General features: G+C 41.4%; 2 protein-coding genes across 7 annotated transcripts in view; one reads left to right on the top strand and one right to left on the bottom strand.

The window, feature by feature from the left end:
• Positions 1-1,535: 1,535 nt before the first annotated feature.
• On the bottom strand, positions 1,536-10,708 carry COPS4 (COP9 signalosome subunit 4). 3 transcript variants are annotated; one of them, XM_052683173.1, is made up of 10 exons: positions 10,567-10,708; positions 9,095-9,174; positions 7,714-7,865; positions 6,377-6,480; positions 5,562-5,715; positions 4,532-4,682; positions 4,009-4,179; positions 3,558-3,673; positions 3,099-3,183; positions 1,536-2,074 (listed from the first exon to the last, which is right to left on the bottom strand). In XM_052683173.1, exons 1-10 carry the CDS (start codon positions 10,653-10,655, stop codon positions 1,941-1,943), a joined length of 1,236 nt encoding a protein of 411 aa, XP_052539133.1. In that variant the 5' UTR covers positions 10,656-10,708; the 3' UTR covers positions 1,536-1,940. The 3 variants fall into 3 exon arrangements, with proteins under 3 accessions (XP_052539133.1, XP_052539134.1, XP_052539135.1); XM_052683174.1 differs by lacking the exon at positions 10,567-10,708 and adding an exon at positions 9,784-9,818; XM_052683175.1 differs by lacking the exons at positions 9,095-9,174; positions 10,567-10,708 and adding an exon at positions 8,565-8,600.
• Positions 10,709-10,787: 79 nt separating this feature from the next.
• The window catches only part of LIN54 (lin-54 DREAM MuvB core complex component), a 38,725-nt gene continuing 21,877 nt past the window's right edge, over positions 10,788-27,635 (top strand). The window contains exons 1-3 of one of the 4 annotated variants that reach the window (XM_052683168.1): positions 10,788-10,934; positions 13,048-13,197; positions 26,147-26,874. In XM_052683168.1, the coding sequence (XP_052539128.1) occupies positions 26,182-26,874 (693 nt within the window). In that variant the 5' untranslated portion in view covers positions 10,788-10,934; positions 13,048-13,197; positions 26,147-26,181. Of the gene's footprint in view, positions 10,935-13,047; positions 13,198-23,290; positions 24,007-26,146; positions 26,875-27,635 lie in introns of those variants that run through there. The other 3 variants (XM_052683167.1, XM_052683170.1, XM_052683169.1) reach the window with 3 other exon arrangements.

Genomic DNA, 27,635 nt, shown 5'->3' with positions numbered 1-27,635 from the left:
ATTTTTTTCTTCCCTTCTGTAATAAGCTTAAAAATCATTGGGAAAGTTTTTACAGTGATACCTTAAAGATAATCTGGAGATAAAATCATTTATTCAATGATTAGCCAAAGTCAGCTTTAAGTTTTGATGCTGTTGATTAAGAGAAAGAAGTGTGGCAAAAACACATAACACAGTCAAGGTTCATTCTTGGTCAGCTTGTCTCCTACTGCCATCTATTGAATTGCCCAGCATCTTTCCTGTAGCTACTACATTTAAATAAACGTACTGCATCGCAGGATAAAGCAGGATGCTCAATTAGCAAATATGCCAAAGAATGCAGCAGAAAAACCAAGACAATACAACTACAGATTTTGCAAAATCTGATTTTGATTGCAACATACTATTATTCTCTGGATTTTGAGACAAAAAAGTGAGTATGAATACAGACCAAAAAAAACTGTACAAATAATTACCTAACTGAAAAGCAAAAAGGAGCCCTCAATGCAGTTAGCATGGAAATTGAAACATGATCATCTCAGACTAAAACCTAACCTCTAAATAGTTTTATCAGTAGATGTTCCCTAAGTCTTGGCTCTCTATAGTCATAACAGCTCTAAAAGTCAAAACCTTGCCAGCAGACTGCACAGTAAGACTCGTACATTAAGCAGACCATCTGGATGCAAAGAGTGCACAGCTACCAAGTAACATCAGAAGAGCAAAAGCTACGCTCCTTGGCCTGTAAGCAAGCAGCTCTAAGACAGTGACCAAAGCATTCTATATTGCTACACTGCAAGCACAGTGACTAGGCAGGTGAGGTAGAATCTCACAGGGGCTGTAAATACACCAAACAATTACAACACTACTTCAGTTGAAGTGCTGAAGACAGAAATATTATATGGAGCAGAAAGGTTAGAAGTCACTTAACCTTACTACACTGTATCTCTATAAGCTGTGAAAGCTAGGCCATAGTCTTCCTTTTTGTGATTCAGTAAGTGTAGTAAGAAAAGTTTCTCCAGCAGTAACTGGCTTGCAGCTATCACATAATAAATAGGTACATCACTCTTCAATGCTTTGCTCAGAACACGTCATATGAACATTTCCACTCTGCAATGCAGAATCCTCGCCTCTCAAGCTCCTACTACAGCTCCAATTTCAGCAACAGTTTTGCTGAACTATCAAACTTCTGCTGACCTACAGAAGAAAATAAGAGTGCCAGCTTGCTTTCCAGTATTTGATTTGTGTTATGTTCAAATCATTTACTACAACACTTGTCGTGACCCTCCCTATTTTCCATGGCTGCTTCTAATCCACAGAATACCACAGAGAGTTCTGTGTCCTGCTGCACCAACATAGTACAACAGTCAGTATTTTTTTCAGTTAGGATTTAAGACTTTCTCTTCTCAGAAAGAGAAGCACGGCACAGAGGAGCTGAGGAGTTATTTTCTCAGTTTACAACTTCAGATGCTGAAACAGACATTTCTAAAACCTTGAATTATTTTGTGTTGCTGCCTTAGGGGAAAAAAAAGCAAACAGGTCCCTCTAACGCTTAAAACAAGTGGCTTACTGCAGCTTTTATTAGAATAATTACAAGTAGAAGAAACATGGCACTTCCATTTTTCACAGTGGGATGAACACCTTAGGAACTAATGGGCTGCAAAGCTATAGCAATACAGTGGAAAACCAGATGACATTAAATAAACCAAAACCTAAGCTTGTTCCAACATGACAGCTCCTTCTGTGCAGAAACCACAGCTCTCAGGACAGAAAAGCACAACGCAGATGCAGCAACATCATCCTACACTCAGAGAACAGGGAACTCTCACCACAAACATAGTTTTGCCTACTGTGTCCTAAGGCAGAGTGAAAGCGAAAGGTGTGGACACAAAGGTGGGTAATTCATTCAGCTAACAGTCCTGCTCAGCACTTGCTCCCCTCCAGCACAGAAGACCACGGCTGAGCAGTCACTGAGCCATCTGAGCCTCCATTGCCTGGGCTGTCCATTCTGGGGCTGTCTGACTTATCTTCTCCAGCAGGTTGTTCACTTGGAAACACAGGGACTGAATCTGCTTATCCCAAGTTGGCAAAGCTTCACGAGCTGCAAAAGAAAACCACAAAAAAACAAAGTATAGTTTTGGCAATTCACTGTCATTGTTTAAATGCAAGTTTCACCTACAGCACTGCTCTCACCTGCCTTGCAGCTATCACACTCAATTGTCAAAATCATTACAACTTTTGAAGACGTCTGTTACAAGCCTGACTCCTGCCTTGCAAAAAAAAAGTGAGCAGAGAAATTCCTGATATCCTACAAGTAGACTGACAGTATAAATTCACACTTTGCTATGGATAAAAGAATGCAGAACAGAGGAATGTGTGAAAACTGGAACCTCCTCTGATAAACAACAAAGGAGAACTGTCAAGAACAGATATGGAGAAGGCTGAGGTACTCATGAATTCTTTGCCTAAGTCTTCTGCCAGTCAGGCTTCTCGTATTTCACACAACGCTGAACCTCACATCCCTGAACCTCTTGGTGCAAACTGGGGAGCAAACTCCCCTCCACTGTAAAGGCAGAGCAGGTCCAAGACCATCTCATAAGACAGAATGTGTACAAGTTTATGGAGGCAGACAACATACATCCCAGGATCCTAAGAGAGCTAACAGCTGATGTGTTTGCTGAGCTTCTCTCTATCATATTTAAGAAGTCATGGCTGTCAGGTAAAGTCTCCAGTTTTCCAGTGACTGGAAAAAGGAAAATGTCATTTCCACTTATAAAGGAGGAAGGAGTCTGGGTTACTACAGGCCAGTGAGCCTCACTTCTGTGCCTGGGAAGATCATGGAACCGATCCTCCTAGAAGACATATTAAGACACATGAGGGATAAGAAGCCCTGAGTGTGTCAGTGGGGTTGAAACGTGATGATCCTTGAGGTCCCTTCCAACTCAAGCCATTCTATGATTCTCTGCTGTGGAAAATTCTGCCACCTCCTGGCCAAAGGTATACAGCAAAATCATTATGGACAGCAGTTGTAAATCATTTGCTTGCATTGATAGACATCAACTCAAAAGGATAATCCTGAATAGTGCAAAAGAAATTAAATTAAAAAAAATTAAATCCCAACTTACTCTCAAAATGAACAATTCCGTCAATCTGATCAATGAATCCATTCATGCGCCCCTCAGTTATCATCTGAGAAGCTATCTTTTCTGCCTGAAATAAGGGAGAAAGAATGATACTAGGTATTTGATCCATTCTGAAAGAAATGAAAAGCCATTACAGGTATGATAGTCCTTATATGTTTTTCATCTACATGAGAATATAGGCAGAACCATACTGAAAACATCTGATCGTGCACCGACCAACATACTCATGGCATCAAAATGTGTTACTGCCTCTTCTACACTGTGCACCCTTCCTTCTCATAAAATGTGCTAAGTATTTAACTTTTGTCACGTGTCCAGTACTGAGTATTTAATTTCCCTATCAGTAACCTAATTTTCCTAATATTTACTAGAGCTATACTTGTTACATCCCTGCTGCTTTTTATTACCTTTTTTTAAAGGAAAGGTGTGGGAAGCCATTACCTTAGCTGCAGGGATCTCTAGTAATGCTCCAAGCTCTTCAAAGGTAATATTGTTGTATAGTTTGCTTGCAGATAGTAAATTGTGTTCAATAACAGCTCTGTCCAGGATACTGGAACCTTATGGGTTGAATAAGACAACAATTCATTAATATAAATGAGATATTTGGGTTATATTGTAGAACAGATGTGTTTTCTGAAAGTTATACATGGAAAAAGTACAGGTGCATCTTGTAGCATGGCATCATTGTAACACCACAAAAAAGCAAAGTGAACAAAAAGATTCTCTGTGGTGAATTTTTTTTTTTTAATACAGGTAGCTTCAACCCTTTTATTTAGCATTCTGGGAAATAACTTTAAACAGTCACGTGATGCTCTTTTCTGTCACCCTTAGGGATGCAAAGGGCAAACCTGGATGAACAAGCAGTGCTGTGAGGATTTAGAGAAATACATACCATCAGCTGTAGTTGCTTTCTGGTGAGGCATCAGCATAGCTGCAAACTCTTGCAGTTGGTTTCCACGAATGATTCTGTCGAGATACATTTTCTCCAAGATCCCATAGGCTGCAAGCTGCTGGCATCTCTCATCCTTAAAAAGTGTAGCAAGCATGCGAGAACGCTGCTGTCCTAGGAGAGCCAAGAAGAATCCCCATAAGCTGCCACCAAGTAGTTGACTATCGACAAATAAACAAAGATCTCTCTTTCTAACACATGCAATTAGCAAAGAACTACCAGAGAAGACTCAGTTGCCTTCAGTTCCAAAGTACTGCTTGCAACGGACTTTATTTTGCATCTTTACATGGCCCCTCATCACTGACAAATAAACAAGTACTCCAGCTCTGAAGTAACACTATGTCAACAGATTACTGACACTGTTGACAATTCTGGATTCCTCAGCCCCTTCCCTCAGTAATGTATGAGTTGACTGCTTCAGGGATAGTACGTTGGGTCTCTTACACAAACACATATCGCACTGTACCTGCCGATGCCAGAATAGTGCAATGCAAAGCATGCTTCAGTGCCTCCAGTCGCTCACTTTCATGAACTATGCTCTTATAGGACAGTTCATTGTATCTTTGGGCAGCCTCAATGAACTTTCTTCTATAATCAAGAACTCGAGCATAACAAACCTAGAAAGAAAATGACTGGGTAAAGGAAAACAAGAAGGGATGGCTGCATAGTACAGGTGTGCATTAATTCCTGCAAAATTAATTTGCAGCTCCGATGAACATTTCTTTATTGCATCCTCAGCAAATCTGTGTCATCAAACAATCAGCTTGGCTTGGAAAAATCTGGCTGAAGTGCCATGACAGATGATTGAAAGGGCCTTTCCCAGCTCTATTCAGATGTTAATCACTGCACTTGCCTAAATGCAAGAAACAGCAAGTGGAATGTTGTACTGTGATTAAGCTGCCCTTTTGTCAGTGACATCAACAACTAGCACTTAGATAGCAGTTTCTATTTTACAAATGTTTGCTTTTCTCTCAAAAGCTGTATCAACATCTGCTATTTCTCCACTAAAACTTCTAAGATTTTATAAATTAGTGTCCCAACTATATACACAGTAAACCAACCAATAAGCAAAAAGGTCAATGAATTTACTGCTATTGGACTTCAGACTACTTTTGTGGATGGTATTTGATTATGGATAGGCAAAAAAAAGCAAAAAAAAAAAAAACAAACAACTCTATTGGTCCCTAATATTGGACGTTTAGGTTGGTTTTTTTCCTCCTCTTAGATTTACAAAGATAGGAGACAATATTTTAAGTAAAATTTGGTTATTTTGAGCTGGTAAAGCTGGTATAAGGAACCTTAGCAGGTTTCTCTCCAAATTCTAAGGAACTAGCTGCTTAATTATTGCTAAGATGCAGCTCTCAAGTTCCTGAGACCATTTAAAAGCTTTTCCCCTTGTCTCCTTCAGTGTTATGAACGCTTTGATGGCACTGTATGAAAGCCATCCAACTGCGGAAGCGTTTCCCTTCAGAAAGAGGAAATCCAAGTTAGACTACCTTATAATGGATTTGTAGTTGTTCATTTGTTGATTCATTCTGAAGAAGGGAAGCTCGATTAATATAAGCTTCTGCTTGAACTGGGTCATCATCTTCCAGATACAGCCTGGCAATTTTCAAATAGGTCTCCAGTTTATAATCTACATTGTACTGCCTGTAAAGAAACAGATAAGCAAGAGTTCGGAGATACTCCACTACTGCCTTTGCTCTTTCCTGTTCTAAACATTCTGCTGCTTAAGCATATGGAAGCTTTTGTTTTACCCTTTCTTTTTAACTAAATAAAAATGAGACAAGAAAAACTTAAAACTGGCTCCTAAAACACAAGTAGAATTGAGTTTCTAACAGGTTGAAAACTTGCCATAGACAAGGAGACACTTGGGAGCAAAAGGCAAACTTGCAGTAAAACAAATAGGAGCTAAATGGGTAAAGCCTACATTCAGCAACTTCTACATACATATTGAGAAAAAGGTGGAAAAGGAAAGCCTGGAAAAATAACAGCAAGGGTTTTACACTGAAACAAACAACAACAACAGACTAACATCAATTTTCAAACCATGCCTTCATTTCAAACTATAGAAGTCAATGCCTGGAAGAACTTTCAGAAACGTGTCAATACATTTGATTAATAAATAGCGAAAAACTTCCAGAGCAGTGTTTAGACACAACTAGAATGTTTTCTGTAAGGATCAGTCACCAAACTATACGTGCACAGTCTGCTAATATGCACCCCCAAACTTCCCACTCTCTGGTCCACTTAACTAAGGAAGCAGCAAGAGTATTACACAATGCAGAACTGTGTCTAGCACATTACTTACTTTTGCCCTGTTTCTAAAGGGATCCCCACCAATACTTGTGCTGCATTTCTCCAGTCTTCTTCTTTCTCATAGATGGATGCAAGATGTTGCCTTATTGAAGCAACCTAGACAACAATTAAGTCGCAAGGAAACATTTTAAAACACAAAAGCATTCAACTTCTATGCATTCACCTTCCTCTCCTTGTATGCTAACAAAGTGATACAACAGCTTCACACTGCACACACACCATCCTTCCCACATGAAGGTTTTAAGTCCTCAGTGGAGTCTTAAGACTGAGCCTTTTCAATTTCAGCAGTTTGAAGTACTTCCTAATAGGCTTGCAGATAGATAAAAAGAGCTGGTCTTTATGGAAAGATAAGCAGCAACCTGTTAGGAAACTTTTAAAAAGATGAAACAATGTTTCTGAGGACCAAAACACCAAGATTCACAAGCTCTTTCTTGCAGTTGTACCTCATACCAAGCCTATGAGATACAAATGAGGTGAGCTATGACAAGGTCTTAATTCTGAATCTTTGATTTTGCACAACAGCTGCCAGAAGGCAAATTACCAGTGGTACAATTTGGGTGCTGTAAGAAAAAGTGTGGGTAGAAAAAGAAATCATCTGGCCTTGAGGGTTTAATTTATGCATAATCATAGTAACATATGGGTAAACGTGTTCAGTTTGGATTAGAGTGACAGCTGCTTGAAAAGACAAAAGGTAAACAGACATAAATACAAATTGACAGAAACTGTCTTTCCTTCTCTACAATAGATCCTGTAGACTTGTTACATACTTCCTTAAGTATTCTCAAACAACAATGAATAATCATTGAAGGGAATCTATCAAATTCAAAATAAAGCAGTACATTCAGCGAGTAACTGCTGAATTGGAATTTCATTACCTCCCCCCCCTCCCATAAGTGATTTTAATGTAAATATATATCAAGAAATACACACATAAGCATACATAACCACATAGGGATTTTGTTTAATTAAAGAACAGCTACTCAACAAAGCAATTCTGTCCTTAGATCACCTGCCTGCTCCCTCTGCTGGGTAAATGCAACACAGTGAGCCCCAGTCCATCTCAGAACAGTGTCTCCAGTTGCTCACCCATTGTTTCATTCTAAGAAGCCATTTTCTGGCAGCAGGGGAACATGCCCAGCATCCTGATGGAGAGACTAAGTCGGTATTGTTTGCATGGTTCTAAATGCTTGTTTCATATGAATAGTACTGCAGAACAGGCTCAAAATAGGAATGACCATTTTGATTGGTACTTCTGAAAAATAGTGAGCAGTAAATTAAAAAGAAAAAAAGCCACCAGCAGACCAAAACCCCTTGTGACTGACTTCTCACCTGCTCTTCAAATGAAATGACTCTAGGCTGTATCTTTTCCAGGGTGAAGTGGTATATTTCTTTGGCCGTGCTGTCAGGAAGACTTGGAAGATGGGTACAGAAATCGGTCAGCAGCTGACGTGATATCACTAGGCTGACATTCTCATTCACCACTAGTTCAGAGACGTGAAAGAAAAGCACAAGATGGATGCAATGTTTGTCAACACCTTCAGTATAAGAAATCCCTTGCTAATCAATCATTTACTTTTACATTAAATTTAAGTAACTCAAATGTTTAAATATCTGTATGTCAGTCAAGACGCATTAATTTTCTAAAAATGAATATTATTCTCTCAGAAACTGTTTACACTAGAGGTCACTAGAGCACTAACACCTGACAAATAATGAATTATTTCTCACTCTGATTTATAGTTTATAAAGATATTCCACTCTGAATCGTTGCTCTCAATTGCTATAATACCTTGGACAAAAACCATTAGGCTCAATTTCATTAATTCTACAAAAAATACAAGAAGTATAAATTCTGTTTGACCTATTCAGAAAGCTAAATGTACAACACAATATAAAAAATACCTAACAAATTCGTTCTGGTCGTTTTCCAAACTAAGCAGAGTCTAAAGATGAAGGGAATTATTAGTTAGATTAGTTAGTATAGATGCTGCTAAGCATCTATATGATCAATGGATATTAAGATGTATAATTGTATATTCAATAGATATTAAGATGCATAATCAAGGGATATTAAGATCCCTTAATATCCCAGGATATTAAGATGTTATAATCACAAAAAACAACAAGGGAGTGAGACAAAGTAGACTAAAATAACAAGAGAGAATAAATGGAAGACTTACCCATATGCTAGGCTCACCCACAAAAAAAAAAAAAAAAAAAAACCACCAGAAGAGGGTATCTCCAGAGGAGACCCTTCCCCACTAGTAGCCAGCTCTTAAATAGGTATAGGAGGGGTGCAGCCAGGCTCCACCCCTTCCGGCAGCACAGGAGAATTGCCTTCACCTGTGCTCCTGTTGCTGACTCATGGCTCGCCTCAGGTGATCAATCAGAGGTTCAGGCTGTGACTCAGCAGTTCCCACACAGCATCCAATATCAATTTTAGCATTCAACTGACTATTTTACAATACTACCTTCAGATGCTGTCACACTGACGAGCTAGAAAGTTAAATTAAATTAAAAATTCATCAAGTCCATTTTCCCATAGTTTTTGAATATGCTGCGTATGGTTTCTCTCTTAGTCTTGTTTAAGTTCCAATAAGACCAAAAATATCACACATTTACATAGATTCTAATAGATATGATAAACATGTAATCTCATAGTTGTCTGTTTTTCACTCAACATGCAATCAATTACATCAAATGCACTTACTTGCTTCCACAAAAGCTTTCAAAGCTTCAAGTTGTTGTGCACCTGACAGCTGAATTGCTTTTTCCAATATTTGACGGTATCTGTTCACAAGAGGAGAAAAAAAAAGTAAACGCCTATATCTGTGAGGTAACATTTTCAGTCACCATGCCTGTTCTTGTTTTTTTTTTTTTTAATTTATTTTAATCTTTGAGGTGGAATTTTTCCAAAATGTGCTAAAGTGACTGAACACTCACCTGAAATGCATATCTGCTCTTTTTAAATATCAGGACTAGACTAACAGATAACAACTCTTTCTGTTATCTTGTACTGTTTTGTGTAATTGAGGTTTAAAAATAACAGCATCTCCATGATAGAACAGCTCTCCTTCACCATACAAATGTGCCAGGGAAAAGTAAGTAAAACTACATCCTCTGTAGATGAGGACTACTGAAATAAGAGAAAGGTTCAAGCTGCCACATTCAGTGAAAACAATAATTCCATGATTAAGGTTGGAAACGTCCTCTTAAGATCACCAAGTACAAGTCCAACCCCAACCCATCCCCACTAACAATGTCCCTCAGTGCCATGTCTCCATGGTTCTCAAACACCTCCAGAGACAGCGACTCAGCCACCTCCCCAGGCAACCTCTGCCAATGCCTCACTGCTCTTCTGAAGAAATAAAGCTTCCTGATATCCAATCTGAATCTCACCTGGTGCATCTTAAGCCCATTACCTCTCATTCTATCGCTGTCAGTTGGAAGAAGAGGCCAACCCCCACTTCACTGCAACCTCTTTTCAAGCAGTTGTGGAGATAGACGAAGTCTCCCCTGAGTCTTCTACAATCCCAGTTCTCTCAGCTACTCCCCATAAGCTATCCCAGTTTTCATGCTTTGTAAAACCCAGGACAACTGCGGACCACAATCTCGGGGTGTGTAGTACTGAAATGCAATAAAAACCTCTTTCAAAGTTCTCCTCAAAAGACATCCTAAACATGATCTGTGAGCAGCTTTTTTTAAACCAGGAGCTCTAAAAGCAAAGATGTTCCTCCAGAGAACTAAGAACTGGGACTCGAGGAATTCCAATTCCATCAGACACTGCCCTCGAGGAAGGGAAAAAAGCCCGCTGTGACGCGTTGCACTGCGCACACCTTAACATGCAATATCAAAAGATAGGCGTGTAAATTCAAAAAGAGAAACGTTAAAGAAGGTTTCAGGGTGCCCGCGGCAGCACAGGGCCCGTCACCACGTAGGTGCCAGGGCCGCAGGGACGATGCGGCGGTCCCAATGCCTTCCCCAGAAATTGAAAATAAGCGATAAGTGGCAAAATCGTGAGGCCGCTCTCTCTTATTTTCTTCTATTTTTTTAATTAAAACTAACGCCTCAGAAGCGTGGCCCTTGAGCCACAGCCACCCAGATCCCCCTCCAGAGCCCGGCGCTACCCGCCGCCCCCACCTAACCCGCCCCACCGAAAAGGAAACTGCCGCCAGCACTCACTTTCCCGCCAAGTCCTTGTGAGAGCCACTAGAGTTCATTAGCTGCGCCAGCTCCTGCCGCACCGCCGCCGCCATCTTCTCACCTACCATAGAGCGGCGGCGCCGGCGAGCTAGAGCGGCCGCGCGGTGAGGGGGCGGAACCGGAAGCCCGGAGAAGCGGGAGGGGGTAAGCGCTGCGCCGGCGGTTGCCAGGGCGCCGCGGCGCAGTATTATGGGATGCGGCGGGGGAACGGCGCGGGGCGCGTGATTTTGAACAAACGCGGCGGCTCCTCGCGGGCACTGCCGCCGCCGCCGCCGGGCGCGACACCGGAGCACGGCGCGGAGCGAGGAGGAGGAGGAGGCGGCGGCAGCGGAGCGCCCGCCCGCCCGGTGAGTGCCGAGGGGCGGGAAAGCGGCGGCGGGAGGGAAGGAGCGGCGGCCGGGAGCGGCGGGGCGCTGACAGCCGGCGGCAGGCCGCAGGCCCGGCCCGCCGCGGGACTGCGCAGCGAGCTGCGGGGAAGCGCCGCGCTCTGCCCTTCGGCGCGAGGGGCGGCGGCCCCGCCGTAGCGGGGCGAGAGGACGACTGCCGGGGGCAGGTGCGGCGGGGGCGGGCGGGCGGGCGGCGGTGACGGGGTGAAAATGGCGGATCTTTCGAAATAGGGCCGGCGGCTCCCGGCCGCCCCCGCGCCGCCGCCGCCGCGGGGAGGGCCCGGGGGGAGCGGAACGGAGCGGGGCGGCCGTCGGTGGGACGAGATGCGCGCGGAGCGCCGCGGGGCTCGGGTCGGGCCTGCGCGCGGCGGGGCCCGGAGGGAACCGCGGCTCCCGGTTGTGGAGCAAGGAGGAGAACCCCGGAGGAGCTCCCGGAGCGCGGCTGCCCTTTGTCTGCGGGGTGCCGGCCCCGCGGAGGAGGGAGCGGCCCGGCTCCGCGCTCCCGCGGCGCAGGTGCGAGGGCGGTACCTGACCCCGCGCCCCTCGGACTCGAGCACCTGCTGCAGGGGCCCGGCTCACCTCGGCGTCGCCAGCCGTGCTGGCGATTGGAGCGCAGTATTAATTAGTTGTGGCCGTGCCTTGTCGGCACATCGTCTGCTAATTACGTAACGTTGTGCGTGAGGGTTTCGGGTTCCGAAGTGTATGGGATCTCCTGTCAGGATGTAACTTGCGCCTGGGAAATTCTCCAGGATGGAGATCTGCGACCAAGGAGGGGCAGGCAGCAGGAGGTGAGCCCTTACGGTGCTATCCTTCTGAAGCGCTGCACGGTTACTACAGCAAATGGTGACCGCAGCAGAATCACTCTTAGTGCACTTTGCAGTGTTTACGTAAAACTAGTAATAGCTGCTGCTGCCAGCAGCAAAGCCTTCTATGTGTGGTTACTTTTTTTCATGATAGCTTTCTGAGTTAGTAGAGGCAAGAAGAGCAGTGAATTATCAGCTGAGTGTTTCCTCTGGCAGAGGAATTCCCTCACAAAATGCCATCTTGTTTTGTTCCCTAAAACGTCCAACTTATGTGTATGTGACGAGGTATGATGTAACTGTGTGCCTTGCACAGATTTGCATTAACCGATGAGTGTATGCATGAATTGCTCCATGAGCAAAGCCTTCCTAAAGGCTAACTGGGAGTGCATGTTAGAAAACAAGGCCTAGCTAATCCTGTGAGTTAAAAGCATGCTCCATGCTGGCTGTAGATCTATCAGTTTGAGCAGTTTATTATGCAAGGTTAATTCAGATTACGTATCACAGCTGTTTGTTTTGCTTATTCTGCTGTGTGCAGCCCAGCTCAAATGGTCTGTCACTGAACACTCTGTGCAGTTCAGCTTGTTTTCTTGGAAGAAGCTGTAACTAACAGGTTTCAGATCGAGTATCTGCTAACCACAGGTGAACTGAAAGTGTGGAGACTGCTGTGGAGTTTCAGACTCAGAGACACTAATACCTCATATGTTTTTTTTATTTTAGATTTTAAGAAGCAATTGCTCTAAGCCCCTTGAATTCACTTCCCTCCCACCTGTTGGAAAAATATTTTATGGGAAATGAAGCAAGACAAACTAGAGAGGGCTGTTAGTTTCTGTTTCTGCAGCATATTGTTTCTTGCTTCTGTTTCCTCTTTGTACTGTAGAAGTGGTGCCTGCCTTCTTCACACCTGGTTAGAAAAACTTGTGATGTCCAAAAGAATTTGTATGCTGCAGTTTTAGGATCCATTACAAGTGCCTAGGCAATAAACTCTTGGTTTTATCCTTATTAGCTAAAGGACCTCCCAAAGACAAGTGAATAAAGGTTTCTAGAAAGCTTGCTTCTAGGACTTGTCTCTAGTAGCTTTGTTTATCACTTCCAAAATCTTTAAAGCAGCATGGAGTTCTCAGTACAGCCTATGAGTCATCTTGCTAGCTTTATAACATTAGAAAATATGAGTTTGTCTTGTACAGGAAAGGAGACATCAAGAATAACCTCTTGGTTGATTATGGGGTCACATAGCAACACAGTGTGAGAGGTTCGTGTATCTCACTTTCTAGATCTGGACAAAGACTAGCAGCTCCTCAGCCTTTCCAGCCTGTGTGTCACTCCCCTTCACAAGCCATACTCCTGCCAGCAAATATGCTGCTTCCTAGCCTTGGGTAATGTTCATGCCTTTGGGCCATGTTTTGATCCATCATGAGTTCCAGGTACAGAGATTTCTGCCAGTTTTTGTATTTTTTCACTTACCTGTTGTTCTAATTATTACTCTCCCTTTTATTTTGGAGACTTAAAAAAAAAAAAAAAAAAAAAAAAAAAAAACGTAGCTACGCATCCCTTTGATCCCACGAACACTTCTTGCTGCTTTCTTGATGTTGGTACTGTTCCTTCCTCTTTCACACTTCCCCTTTTCTTATACTGTGCCTGAACTCTGTGTAGTCAGCATAGTGAAAGACTCATCTATGTTAATACTAATATGGGTTTTGCTGTAAGCTGGAGTGTATCTGCATCAGATGGCCACCTGACATAGTCTGGTGGCCTCCCACTGCTGGACATTGGTTGTACTCCCTTCTTCTGCTCCTGTTGCTTGCTTTGAACTGGTTTTCTGGTTCTCCCGAAACTCTCACTGAGCTCAAGTAGCTCTGTTTGCAGGCAGAAGCTGTGCATTAATGCCAAGCCAGGAAGGAGGTCCCTGAGCTTCCCTGGTACCTTAACCCCATTGCATCATGGACTGTGCCGTGGTTCTGGTGCTAACAGACTTTCAGTCAAGCTTTCAACATGCCAACCCACTAGAATCTGTTTGCAACATCATGCAGTGGCTGCCCTCCTGGGTTAATGTATGGCGGTGGTTGTGCAAGAGATCCCTTGAACACTGGTGTTAGCAGCCTGGGGAAAGCAGGGTTGTGACAGCCTGGGTTTGGGTTTGGACAGCTAGATCTAACTCAGCTTCGTTCCTCGATCTGTTCCACCCCTGCAGCTATACAAATGTTTGCTTGCACGGGGAGGAAAGAACGTGTTGGATGGAAAATGGATAAGCAGATGCCAGAGGAAAACAGGAGGGCTGTAGTAGTAGTGCCTGCTGAGTACTTCTGGGGAATTCAAGTACAAGGTGGTAATACTGCTGATGACATGCTCACAGCAAGTGCTGTCAGTGAAAAGATAGTGAAACGATAGATATTCCTCTGTTTTGCACTGTTATCTACTCCAAAATTGGAGCAGGTGCGTATTTTATTAGTATGTAATAGCCGGTTTCTTGATAGTAAGATTGTTTCACTACTGGTGTTCTTTTTAAGATTGTAATGAAAACTTAAATTAGCCATGACTGACCAAGGAAAGGAATTTTTCTTCATAACTGGCTTTTGGCAAGTGGATTTTCTTTTTTTTTTTCCCCTTCCAGCCATTATTAATAAAATAGCTAGCACTTCCATATTAAACATGGCAGAAGTGACATCAGCCTAATATTTTTCTCCCATTAAAACCTGAAATACTTCCTTTGTAACAAAGAACTATCCTGTCCCTTGCATGTGATAACTGTTACTTTAAACCCATAGAGGCTGCTGATAGGGATAGTTGGCTCATTTTACTTGCGTGGAGTAATGGCAAGAGGATGCTGCACCTTGAGTGAATTATGGTTGCCTTGGGAACTGTTGTAGTTCTGTAACTATAGCCAGATGAATTTATGACAAAGAACATAAAATGTCTCTTTAGGTAAAGCAGTTGATGGTTCTTCTTAGTATTCCTTTTAAAAGATTGGAGAGAAACAAAAAGGCTGCTACTTACATGAGTTCTGCATTCAGCATTGGATAATAGCAAGGTTGTTTTTTTCACTTGCAACAATTTGCTTTGTTATTGTATTTGATGAATCTAGAAGTGCAATCTTCTGAGAAATGGGCAGACTCCCTCCATATCTCACCTTGCGCAGAGAATGGAAATGAATTTGTTCCACATCATAATTTTTCTTATGTCATAATGATGTGCATTCACTTGGCTGTTACATATACAAACACAGTGAGCCTGTGAGCTTAGTTTATTATTTTTTCCACTGACCTTTGTTAATCATAGCTTTTTTAAGAGTTAACATTTTGATAGTTTTTTTCTGTGTGTGACTGTATTTTTAAGGCCATGTCTAGCTCAGTAAGCTTAAACAAAAGACTCTCTGTTGGAAGAAATGCACTGCTGAGTGATTTTGTAATTCTTTGCTTTATGACAAAACAAACCCTGTAATTTTCAAGACAAAATGTGAAGCACAAAAGAGATTGAGGAAATGGGGAATACGTGAAATGAAGGGCATCGCTTTGCTCGTTATTGAAATAGCAGTAAAATAGAAGGATGGTAGATAATTAGGAAATTATAGAACACTGATGGCCTACGCATGGTTGTGATCTTCAGTTTGAGAAAATGCTAATTGTCCTGAACAAACGTTGGGTATGCATATGATTTAGTGAAGGCTTTCCTGCTGTGAAGAGTTTCTTTAGAGTTGTTTTCAGGCCTCTTACACCATTGATCTTCGTGAGTTTCAGTGTGCCTCTGTGATCTTGGCAAAAAGACTTGGCACAACAAACGAAGTGAAGTGTTTTTTGTTGTTGAATAAAATGACCCAATCAAATAATTTCTCTAATAATTCCTTTTTTTTAATCGACTTACATCATTGAATGACCTTCGCTTCTCTTTCTGACCTGTTGCTTGATTCTGTATTGCATGGGCAGGTATTCTGTGTCACCCGCACTAGCTAGAAGATAAGAATCTGTGAGGACTGCAAGGCTTGTATCTTTATATGGTTAAATCAAGATTTTCCTGAACTAAAATTCTTCTGTTTGAGGTAATTTCTGGAGCATTGCACCAAGTAACAATGTTTGTTTTTACTCCTGCACAGAATAGTTTGGTGTTGGCGCTGCAAACTGGCTGCAGCCTTGGGGACTAACAAAGTTGTAGTCAAGTGGAGGATTGCAGTGATAAAGGAAAGATTGTTGCTTTGTTACCTGCGAAGAAAAAAAATAACAATTGGATGTGAGGTATGAACTCTCCTAGAGAGAAGCAGAAAACCTGTAAGAGAGAGGCTACAGGTGTGCTTTCATATTGGATGGCTACTGGAATAACTGGGGACAAATACAAGCTCCCCTTCTCTGGGAGGGGCAGATGAGTTTGGGTGTTGCATCTAGAAAAAGATGTAGGCTGAATTAAAAAGCTTTGACTTCTAGCCAGTTGTCTCGCATTGTCAAATCAAGTTTTGCAGTGTTGTCCTCATGAGTTACTCTCTTTTGCTTTTGTAGTTTGTTCATAGCTGTAAAATCAGTTTCTTTTTGTGTGTGTGTGAGGAGGGCGGGGAAAGGGGCACAGAACGGCCCTTAGTTGTTCAGATAAGAACCTGGGCTTCCCTCAGCAATGCAGGTGCTGTCCAGTTTTGCATATAGGTCCTATAGACACGGTTGGGTGTTGGCTTTAATAAAACTTGTTTTTGGTGAGTGTTCAGTACATGTCCTGAGCTGGGCTGCGGTGGGCTTCTGAGAGGTTGATGCTGGCTGATTGGAGTGCTTTGTGTTCAAGCTGCACTGAGTCACAGCAAGTAACCTGCCAAGGTGGGATTGTTTCTGCACAGTCAGCTTCAGTGCCTCGCAACATGTAGTGCTGTTGGACTCCATTACAAAAACTGTGAATTGGCAGCTTGCTAACGCTTTTTGACTATATGCAGAGCTGTTGTTTATGTAGGAAAGAAGCAAGCAGTGAGCTAGGTGATTTTGAAAGATAAACATCTTCTGTGGAGAAGCACCAGATTTTGTGTTTAAACTTTCTTCTGTGAATGAGACAGACCTTCTGGATCCATTTCAACTCAGTATGGTGGCAACTTGTCCAGCGATGAATGTGTTTGCTGGGGAAGTGCAATTGGGAAGAGTGTCCTGTGAGACCAGGAAGGGATATGTGGAGCAGCAGAGGGCATGCGTGGAGAACTCTTCCTCACAGGTGTCTTTTGTGTGCTGTCTGGAATAAAGCATCTGCAGAGATGGTGTAAGATACAATGAATCTCTCTGTTGTGTCCAGGATATTGAAAACAAAAGAGCTGTTAGATATGTTGTGTGTATCAAGCCTCTCTGGCTAGTCCACTGTGTGTAAGATGTTTTCCAAGTTTTTCTCTGAAAAACTTAACAGTTGGATTTCTTACAAACTCTTGAGGAAAACTCACCACTAGTTGTTTATGTTTTATGTCCAGAAATTCTTCAACCGTTTGCATTACCATCTTCAGACATCTGAGAAGCTGGACCACGTACTTCTGGAGCAGAAACTAAGATTTCACTGGAGTTCCCATTTCTATTATTGAATTGATATCTTGTCTCAAAATCTTCATGTGGAATTGGCTCCACCAAAGCATGCCAGATGCTGTGCAATGTGGTTATTCAAATACCTTTCAAAAGCAGTATGAAGGTCTTCTATCTACAGATTTAAGTGTAAGGGAGGAATAATGATGTTCTTGGCATCAGAGCCAAATCACAACTTGCCTGCAGGCAAGCTGTTTATGTTCAGCTTGGTCTTGCTGCCAGTAGACTTCTGTGCTTATAAAGTATTGTATTTAAGGGTGGTAGAGCTGCTGAGATCTGCAGTTAGATATGCAGGATTCTGGCAAATTACTGCAACCTGACTCTTCATAGAGGTGTTGTTGCCTTTCTTCTCTTGCTCAATTGGACTCAAAACTGAAGCAAGTCAACTCACTGATAAGATAAGCAATAGAGGCCGTAACAACTTTCACTGCTCTCTGAATCCTGACAGCACTCTCTTGAAAACATTACAGGCTTGATCTTAGATTTCTATCTAGTTGTAAAAGTTAAAAGAAGTTAGAGATTAAAAGGCTCAAGTAGTTAGTTAACCACTGAGATTCTGCGAGTTGCTAATAAAAATGCCACATTGTTGTGTACTTTTGTAAGTGAATTACCATGCTAAAATCAGCATTGCTTGTGTTTTGGTTTCGGCTAAAGTAAGCTGGGCGATGTGTTGTGCATCCTGGAGTGGCAGTGGTGCTGAAGTACACGTGTAACGCACTGTGTAACCACTGTGCATTGGACTTGCCAAGCCTTGGTAAAGTGGATGGCTTACAGCTCCGTTATGATGAACCTTAGCATGTAAATACAAGATGAAAATGCACCCATGCAGAAATGGTTGGCAGCAAGCCTAAGTTAAAAGGTGCCTGGTATGATAACACCTGTTAGCAGTCTGTGGGGAACTGGATATCAAGCCTGTAATGGCAGCTTCTGTGCTGCTTGTTTTCCAGTGTGTGTTTGGGGCGATAGTGCCATGTTATCCAACTCTTCTCCAGGCTGGTGTTCAGGAGGCATCAAGAAGGAAAGTAAAACCTTTATTTCAAGCTACGCTTAAAAGACTGGAATGAAGCGTTTTTCTCAAATCTGTGTTTCTTGGGCCGATACCTGTTACCTGTCTGTTAGCTTTTCAGTTGAGCTAAGTTTGCTGCATCCATACTCATTTTGACATCAGGTTCCTAATGCATTACTTTTCTGGAGTATTGAGGAAGATAAATGACATGTTGATGTTATGGCTATTTCTTTTAGTCTCACCACAAAGTTTGCATAGAGCCTAAAGTTAGAAATGCTTCACTGAATGTACAGAATCTACAGACTCAAAACTTGGATTTTGTGGTACTGAACACCTGCAAAATGTATTTAATGATCATAAGAACATGTGACTTTTTTTTTTTTTTAAGAGTTTGTGCTGTTGTATTACCATGAAAATGAGGGCAATTGGCAGTGCAAACCAAAGGAAGGAGAAGGGAAATCTTCTGATTCTTTCAGTTTCTATCTTTCAGTTTGCATTGGAGGTCTATTTGGAACAGAAAGCAAACTGAGACACTTGGTAGTGTTCTGCTGCAATGAATGTTCCATATATCCAAGTCTTTCTGGAAGGTTGTAATAGGAGGGTGTGCTCTGAACACGCAGTGCTAAACCTTATTGCTACACCACTCCTTTCTAAGAGAAAAGGGAATGTAGATGTGAGTATGGAGTCTATGCAAAGTTTTATTTGTTAGTAAATGGAGCATAAATGGATATCCTAACTACCTAATTTTGGTTTCTGCCTACTTCACTTGGGCATGCCAGTCGTTTCTCAAATATGTATGTATCAATGTGCATGCAGAATGGGGTGCTCTTAGATTGACAGGCAGAGTTCCCGTGACAGTAATAGCTTTGCTGTTAAAAGCAAGCCAGCATTTCTTGGCACCAACAAGGAATAGACCCTGAAAGGGCACTAAGCTGCCCTCAAGGACCAGATTTATTGTTGACTGATCATGGTTAATCTTCAGCACCAAGCAGAAGTGCAAGTTTTCCACTTGCTACAAGTAGCAAACATGGAAATTTTGGTTACTTGAAAAACTACGGATTGAAATGTAGATACGTCACGAAATACAGACTAATATTATTAATATGACGTGGTTTCCCTACCTTCTTGATGAACATTTAATTAGCATGTGAATGCTGGGTAACAACTGTGAGCTATGCATAGAAAAGTAACTTGACCTTTAAGTGGTTTGGTTTTCTAGGTACATGTCATTCTGGGACAGTGTCTGGGATGGGTTTTTGGTTTTTGTTGGTATTGTTTGTTTGTTTTAGTAATGCTTCTCAGTACCTTTTTTTAATCAACAGTGTGAGAACTGTCTTTCTTGCTAGTTTTGTTTCATACTTGATAGTACATTTGGGCAATGTGCCAGCGGTTCTTGTGGTGAAAAGGGGATTGTCCAGTTTAGATCTGTTTTAAAAGGACAGTTTTCTAGTAAGCAGGTCACTCATATATATGTGTAATGTAATTCAAGCATTGGTGACTTTATGACATACTGCTTTCATGAAAAACTTGTGTTTTTCCCCTCTTTCCTTCAAGCTTCTGTTTTGCATGAAAGGCTTTCTGACTCATGGGGATTTTTGGTCATGTTCTATATTTGAGGACTTTTACTTCTATTGTCACAACTGCTTTTGTACTCCGTGTGTATAATCTAATTTCTGTGGTAGCGTGCCGTGATTCCTTGTGTGTGAGAATTCATTTCACTGTGAAGGAAACAGCATCGGGTCACGGGATTGTTGAGTGTTGCAGCGTGTTTGTATCAGACACGGTGTGGTGAAGGATGGCTCTGTGGTCGTGTTGCATGCATCATGTCTTAGGCTTTGAGAGTGGTCAGTTAAAGGCTTTGTGGTTAAGGCAGTGCTTTTTCATATCTTTATGTTGATAAAACATACCTGTTTCAAGGACCTAAACTTCAACAAAATGTTGTGTGTTTTTTGTTCTTTAAAACAGATCCACAAGAGAACTATTTCTGTTCTTTTGGGTGCTTTTTGGCTAACTGTGCTCAAACTGTCCTTGCTCTTCTGTAACATTTATGTCAATGACGGCAGTATGGAGAGCTTAGTAATTGTTCTAAGGTTGAAGAATTGCAAAAGCTTTCTTTGTGTCCCCTGTGCTGGAAAATTAGGAAGGGAAATGGGAACAGGCAAATGAATTGCTATGAATTGCTACTGCATTTCCCCTACTGAGTAGTACTTGGATCTTTTCTTTTTTTGGGGAGGAGCTTCCAACAAGTTGCTGTTGAGAAATTTTAAACCTCTTAATCTCTAAGTGGTAAGGCAAAAAAAAAAAAAAAAATCTGCTAGACAACCTTGTGGAACATTGCTATGGTTAGAGAGTGCAGGTGAGCAAAACCTGAAAAATAGGAAAGAATGAAAACACCTAAACTTCCATTGCACGTGGCTGAAAGTATCTCAAGTTTTCTAGATGAATTGCTTAAATAAATGAAAAGGAGTCATAATTACCAAGGATCTGTTATGTGTTTCCCTTATTTCCTCCTGTTCTTGCCTCTGTTCCACTCAGTGGATTTAGAAATTGTCCTGGTTTCAACTGGGATGGAGTTGATTTTCTTCATAGTGCCTGGTGTGATGCTATGTTGTGGCTTTAGGAGAACATGTTGATAATAAAACGATGTTTCAGTCACTGCTGAGCAGCGCTGTACAGAGCCGAGAACATCTCAGTTTTTTAGCTTCTTATCCTGCCAGTGGAAGAGTGGGGGGAGCACAATTTCCTCCCCCAGACACAACCAGGACAGCTGACCTAAACCGGCCAAAGGGTGATTTCATGCCATACGGCATCATGTGGGGAAGAAAAAAATGGTGGGGAGTTGGCTGGGGGGGGGGGGCAGCTGCTGATTCAGGACTGGCTGGGCACCAGTCAGCAGGTGATGAGCGATTGTGTTGTGCATCACTTGTTTTGAGTCTGTATTGCTGTTAATTACTCTCTTCCTTTTCTATCTTTTTGTCTCAACCCACAAGTTCTTTTCTCTTTTTTTTTTTTTTTTTTTTTTTCCTTTTCCTTTTTAAAATTTTCCTGATTCTCTCCTTTGTCCCATTGGGAAGGGGGAGTGAGTGAAAGACTGTATTGGTGTTCAGCTGCGTGCCAGGAATAAACCACAAGAATAAATGAATATTTCTTTTAGCCCTTGCTCAGTAGGAAGTCTAGGAGTATGCTGATTTTCATTATTGTAACTTCATATTGCAGGGATTTCCGAGTTACAAAATATTCCAATCTGAGCCACAGCCTGTAGACAGTCCTGCTCTCACCTTCATCTTAAGTGATGACGAAAAAAACAACCCTCTAAATGTTGGCCCTGTTCTATCAGTGAACCATTGACACAGTTTTGTTTTGCCTTCTTCCAGTTGGGTTTTTGAGTCCCTTTGACCTTCAATGAACAGCTACCTGTTTAGATGGCCACTTCTCCACCATTGATACAACTCTAGTATCCAGTCACACTTTCTCCCATTTGCATACACCCTTATAAACCCTTTGAGGAAAAGAAACTGCAGCTTTACTGGTGTTCTCCCTTCCACTTTACAAGTTAACAGGCATCTGCCTAGATTGTCTTAATAGCTGATCATTTCCTGGCTTCACTGATCTGTGAAAAAAACTCTCAGCACAAGGGTATATGTAAGTGCTTGTAACTACATTACTGCAAAGATTGAGTCGTATGTTTTTTGTTTTTCCAAGACCTGCAAAATTGTTTCTTGTTTTTCACCCCTAAGGAAGAAAATCGTAGTGGTGATTGTATGAATATTCACATCTGCAAATATGGTTGGAGATGAAGCAGTTAGTTTTATGTATGCTAGACATTTCTATGCAATTCATCCTTGGACAACTGCGCTGGGGATGACCTCGTCAGACCAGGGATGGCTCAACAATTGCAGTATGTTTGCTCTTGCTGGCTCTTAGTAGTGTTGTACCTAAGGGCACACCTCTATCCCACCTTTAAGTGCTGCTTCCTCTGGTACCTGCGAAGGTACTTGCTTGTACTTGTATCTGCTTACCACCTGGCAGTGCTTTCGTTCATCCCAAGGCAATCTCAGTTCTTTAAGGGCTCTGTTGTACTTGGTGCATTTATGAAGCTTTTGGATTTGGTTTTTCTTTGTTTTGGGTTTTTGCTTTTGTACTTCATGATGGGTGCTGATACAGGAGGTGTTTCTGGTTCAGTCTCCTTTGCTGGTGAAATGATGCTTCTGAAATTGTTTTTTAAGTAGCATTGCCAACAACTTCGGGCAAGCCTGTAGGGTTACGCTGCTGTTTTCTTAAGACTGAGCACCACTAAGACTGAAAAGACCATGGGAAGCAGGAGGTGCAGGTAGCGAGGAGACCCCTGATCCAAGCACACAGGTATCTGTCAGAACCCTTATCTCCATTCTGTATTTTGCCAACAGTCATTGCATTTTTATCCCCATATCTATAAATCCAACGTTAATCTTCATGGAGATATATAGACACAAATATGGTGATCAGTCTCTTTTCTCCTCAATTTTCTATTTGTACTGTAACTAAAATTTAAAAAATGGAGCAACATACTAAGGAAAAAAAAAAAAAGCACTGTAGCTGTGTAAGGATTTTGAGAAACAAGTATGAGATTCAGAAGTGTCAAAATAATGTTAAGCAAAAGCAAGTTTCACATTATTCCTTTCCATCTTCTTTTTTATGATTATCAAATGTAGGTCTGTAGTCAATAAGATGGGCACAAGTGGGCCACTCAGGCTGAACTTTTGTCCCCATGCAGTCTCCATACTCAAAAGAAGGTGACAAAGTAACTTCTAAAAGCCATTGCTATCAGACCTTGGCTGACAATACGCTTCAGTCCCTAATTATTTTTTCAATGCATTTAGGTAACTTTATGTCCTGTGCTGGGATAGAGTCTTAATGAACAAATCTTCATTATATGCATTTTTTCGAGAGCTTTTAATTTGTTGCATTGGCCTTATTCTGTGGGCTCAACTGGTCTATTAATAAGTGTTTGTGCAGTCCTTGTGGAGTTAGCCATAGTGTGCTTATCCACTTGTTTGGTTTAGACAATTCTCATAGGGTTTTCAGCTGAATGCATGTAAATACTTAGTAATGAATCCTTCAAGAGTTTGGCATGCTTTATTATTGGAAATCATTTTAATAGGGGAGCAAAAAAAATGTAAATAGTACATTTGTTATGAATGAATTTGAAAAAACAAGCAGCTGAATTGTTGAGAAATCCAGAATAAATACCTAGAAGTAAATAAAGAAAAAAATCTTCTGGGATGTTGAGAAGCTACTGTCATCAAAAGCTGCTTCAAATAGATAAGATTTCCTCATTTCATTACATGCATGTATTTCAGTTGAGTAAACAAGGAAGAAATAGAACCACTAAGTTGTTTGGTGTTTTTCTTGCTGTCGTTGACACCACCCTATATACAGTAGTCTATAAGATGATGAGGCCTAATACTTCAAAAAACCTTGCTGTTAATGTCTGTAAGCTGTTAGGTTAAAAAACATGTAATGTTTCTCATCTTTTAACTTATCGGATTTTAATTTCAGACTTGAAGCAATGTATTTTTCTGTTTTTTGAAATGCAGGAGGTTAGAAGTCAGTGCTGTTCAAAATTCTGTTGCGTTTCCATTTAAGTTTTCGTTGAAGTAGATAAAGATGTTTAACAGCCATTTACCACCTTGTGGCAGAGGCACAAAGAATACAAGAAAAGAGTAAGTTTCTGTTTATCTGCATAGCTGCTTAGATATATTTCAATTCTTTATGGTTATGTTACTAAAAGCTACTGAGACTGACCTTTCTTTTATGGAACGGCACATAAGTATGCAATCCAAAAGTAAATCATTTGAAATAAAACATTATTACTGAATTTGTTTTTCCACTGCTTGATTTAGATGATTCTCTTATTTTCAAACATAGGAGCAATCATTATTTGGGTTGTGGTTGACCTTAAGAGTCCAGCATCTGGATTCAAGCCCTTTGATCCTTTCAGGACAAGAACAGCTTGATGGGTTTTTTAATACAGAATAGCTCTGAATTGTGAGGTTTAAGGCATAGTTCTGTTCAGGTTGAAGGGGAAGGATGAGGAGAAAATAAAACAGCACAACTCAAAAAAAAAAAAAAAAAAAAAAAAAAAGTGCTAGTGGTCTTAGCATACGCAAAAACAGTCCACTTCTATTCCAGTTTTTCTGTTACCTTGTACGTGGTTAACCACTTTGACTCCAAGACAGCAACGCGATACTAACATTACTAATGTGTCCTTAGGAGTAAGGTGTTGTGTCTAGCACTAGTTATGAGGGCTGGCATCAATTAAGGCTGTTCTGGCGTTGCTTTGGGATAAATGCTCTCCAAGAGGAGGTATTTCTGGCAGTGACATCAGAAAACAGACATTTAAGTGTCTGCCAATAAATGAGCTGTGTACACGTTTGACTGTAAGTCATCTGAACAAGTTCTTAAACAGCTGAGGATGTTTGAATATTGGCAGCAGTGTGATACAGCTTGTACTAAAGAGCTGAGTGGAATTAGGATGGTATCCATTGAGATCAGTAGGGCCCAGTGACTCGTCCAGCGTGGCTTTCTATGTTCAATGTGTAAATTAAGGTAGGCTGTAGCAGGTTGGTTTTCCCTCATCCCCTGAACTTTATGGGTGAAATGCAGCTGTTCTGTGGTTGCCTACCACCCTGTAAAATCCAACCACGATGACCCCAGATGAGTCAGTTATCACCCCAGCATTTGCTATATGTTTTTAGCAGCATAGTTCCTTAGTTATGTATGGCACCTAGGTATATACAACTTGTCTGCTTTTCCTATTAAGGAGGGAACTGGATTTGTGAGGATCTTGTCCTCTTGCACTTATCACAAGTACTCAAGGTTGTGGACTGTGTATATCTGTGCCATATACTCTCCCATGTAGAGCTCAAGCATGCTGATGGGGTCAGCAAATGAAGAAAATGCCATAGTAAGTGCGTCTGTTTTTAGTCTGACAATAATGCCATTTTAGTGAGAGTGATAAATGCAGCTTTCTCCAGCAATTCTTTAAGGTTTGTCATGTGAAACTTTATGTAGATAAGTTGGGTATTCATACTGATCCACTAAAAAAAACCCTATATTTCAGGCAGGATTATATTTGTTTTGCTTTTAGAAAATTTTGAGTTGATCGTGAGTTTGAATTTATATTTTCTTGGGAGTGTGAAGAAAACAGTTGAGATGCACTTCTCTGCTAACAGAGAGGAATTGGCCTTCACCTTGTGGTGGAAGGGCAGTTTTGCCTTGGTCTCAAGATAGGCTGCTGATTGAGCTTCTGGGGCTTAAAAAATACCAAAGCATTGTGAGACAGCTGTTTGCTTGCATGAGATTTCTGAAATGAGAAGACAACAATGAATCCCTGTTGCATCTGGAATGGAAAACAAGTCTCTGAAGCCAGGCACCTTGCTAGTAGGTGTGACACACGTGACAAAATGAATCATCATTTGGATTTGTGTAGCTTTTTACTTTTTGCTCTAGATCTCGGTAAGCTTAAATATCTGTATGAGCAATGTGCCCATCCCGGGGGGGAAACACTTCTTTAGGCATGCTAAATTGCTGGAAGTGGACTGGTAATCAGCAGGAAGTCAGAGCCAGTATTTTACTTGAATGGATGATATTGAAGGGCTTTGATGTAAATTCTTACTGAAAGTAAATTCAACCAAGTATGTTAGGATTTGATAGCTTTTTCCTTGATATTCCTCCTTTGCACACTCACAGTACTTTCTTTTCTGCTGTTTTATGTTTTCTTCTGATAACGTTATTCATAAAGCTTTGCAGAATGTTTGTTTTTTGGAAGCCACTAACTTACTATTTTTACTGTTGTTGCAGTACCTGCTACAGTCATCACTGCCACAACTGCTAAAATGGAGGTGGTTTCAGCAGAAGTAAACAGCTTGCTCCCTGAGGAAATAATGGACACTGGTATAACTCTGGTGGAAGATGACAGCATTGAGGCGGTTATCGTGTCTTCACCAATGGGAGACTCTATTCCCATGGAAACAGAACTGGAAGAAATAGTGAACATAAGCTCCACCAGCGATGCGTCAGTTACAACTACAGCCACAGTCACCTCAGAACCAGTTACTGCACCCAGTAATCACTCGGGTGATGTGACTGCAAACACCACCGCTATAAAAACTGAAGGAAATTCAATAGTAAAGCCTGCCTTTCAAAGTGGTCTCCATAAGCTCGGTACTCAGACTCCGGTCACTATATCAGCCAACCAAATTATTCTGAACAAGACCACTGACCTTAAAATAGGCAATCAGAGTATCAAACCAGATGGGCAAAAGCTAATTGTAACAACTTTGGGCAAGACTGGCCAACCCATTGTTTTAGCGTTACCCCGCTGCCAGCTCCCGCAGGCACAGAAGACTGTGTCCCAAACCCAAGGTGGAGACTCCAAAGTACAAGGCCAGCAGATCAAAGTTGTTATTGGAGGTCGGTCAGAAGTGAAACCTGTTGTTGGTGTCTCAGCTTTAACGCAAGGAAGTCAGCTGATAAATACTGCTGCCCAGCCTTCTGTTTTGCAGACCCAGCAATTAAAAACAGTACAGGTAAAGTGAATTGTGCTGATGAAACCTCTTTAAAATGATTCTGTTGGTGCGACTATTGTCTACTTCCTTCACTGACTGACACACTGAAAGGTTGCTTTCAACCTTTCGTTGTATAAAAGTACAATGCTGCTCTTAGCCCACTCTTTCGTCTGTGAATGCATTTACAATTGTATGGCTTTTATCTCCCAGCTACTGTCTTGAATCTTAGGGGTTTGCCTCAGAGGAAGTTATCTATTAAAATTCACTATATTGAATTTTCCCATTGTTTTCATTTTATAAAAATAAACTCTATATGCTTTCATAAGATTGAATTGAACTCTTGATGACTACCATTATTCCAAGTGTACGCTGCTTTCCTCTTTTAAGAGCAACTAGCTTCTTAGGTTCTTAAATTTAGCTTGTTACAAGTAAAGTCTCTGAAGAACTTTAATGCATTTGAGAAGGAACAAAAAAGTATACATCTTGTCTGCCTTAAACCTTGAGCGTATCAATGTGTATTGATCAGCTAGATTCTATTGTAAGATGAACACTTCTAAATGCTATTTCGTGCCTCAGGTACAGATCTTGAGGTAATTGAAAGTAGAGAGAATCTGAAGGGATCTGAAAGTATGTTGAAAAGACATGGGCTATTAGCCGATGGGGCCTGATATCTGATATGTGGCAGAACTGAATATGAGTGACCTCCAAGTGGAGGTGAGGCACAAATGAAAAATCATGAAAGGAAAGCTGGAACACAGTGGAGGTTATAGTGGAAAATAAAC

Source organism: Tympanuchus pallidicinctus, unplaced genomic scaffold (genome assembly GCF_026119805.1).
Source record: "Tympanuchus pallidicinctus isolate F22 unplaced genomic scaffold, pur_lepc_1.0 scaffold2, whole genome shotgun sequence".
NCBI lineage: Eukaryota > Metazoa > Chordata > Aves > Galliformes > Phasianidae > Tympanuchus > Tympanuchus pallidicinctus.
The sequence above is the reverse complement of the archived record's forward strand: the minus strand, read 5'-3'. Positions and strand labels throughout refer to the sequence as shown.

Excerpts from the sequence above, each read along its gene's own strand:
- COPS4 (XM_052683173.1), bottom strand. The coding sequence starts at position 10,655 with ATGGTAGGTGAGAAGATGGCGGCGGCGGTGCGGCAGGAGCTGGCGCAG. Across the intron at positions 3,674-4,008 it reads GAAAGCAACTACAGCTGATG|GTTCCAGTATCCTGGACAGA; the intron begins GTATGTATTTCT and ends TCAACCCATAAG. Across the intron at positions 3,184-3,557 it reads TAGAGATCCCTGCAGCTAAG|GCAGAAAAGATAGCTTCTCA; the intron begins GTAATGGCTTCC and ends CCCTTATTTCAG.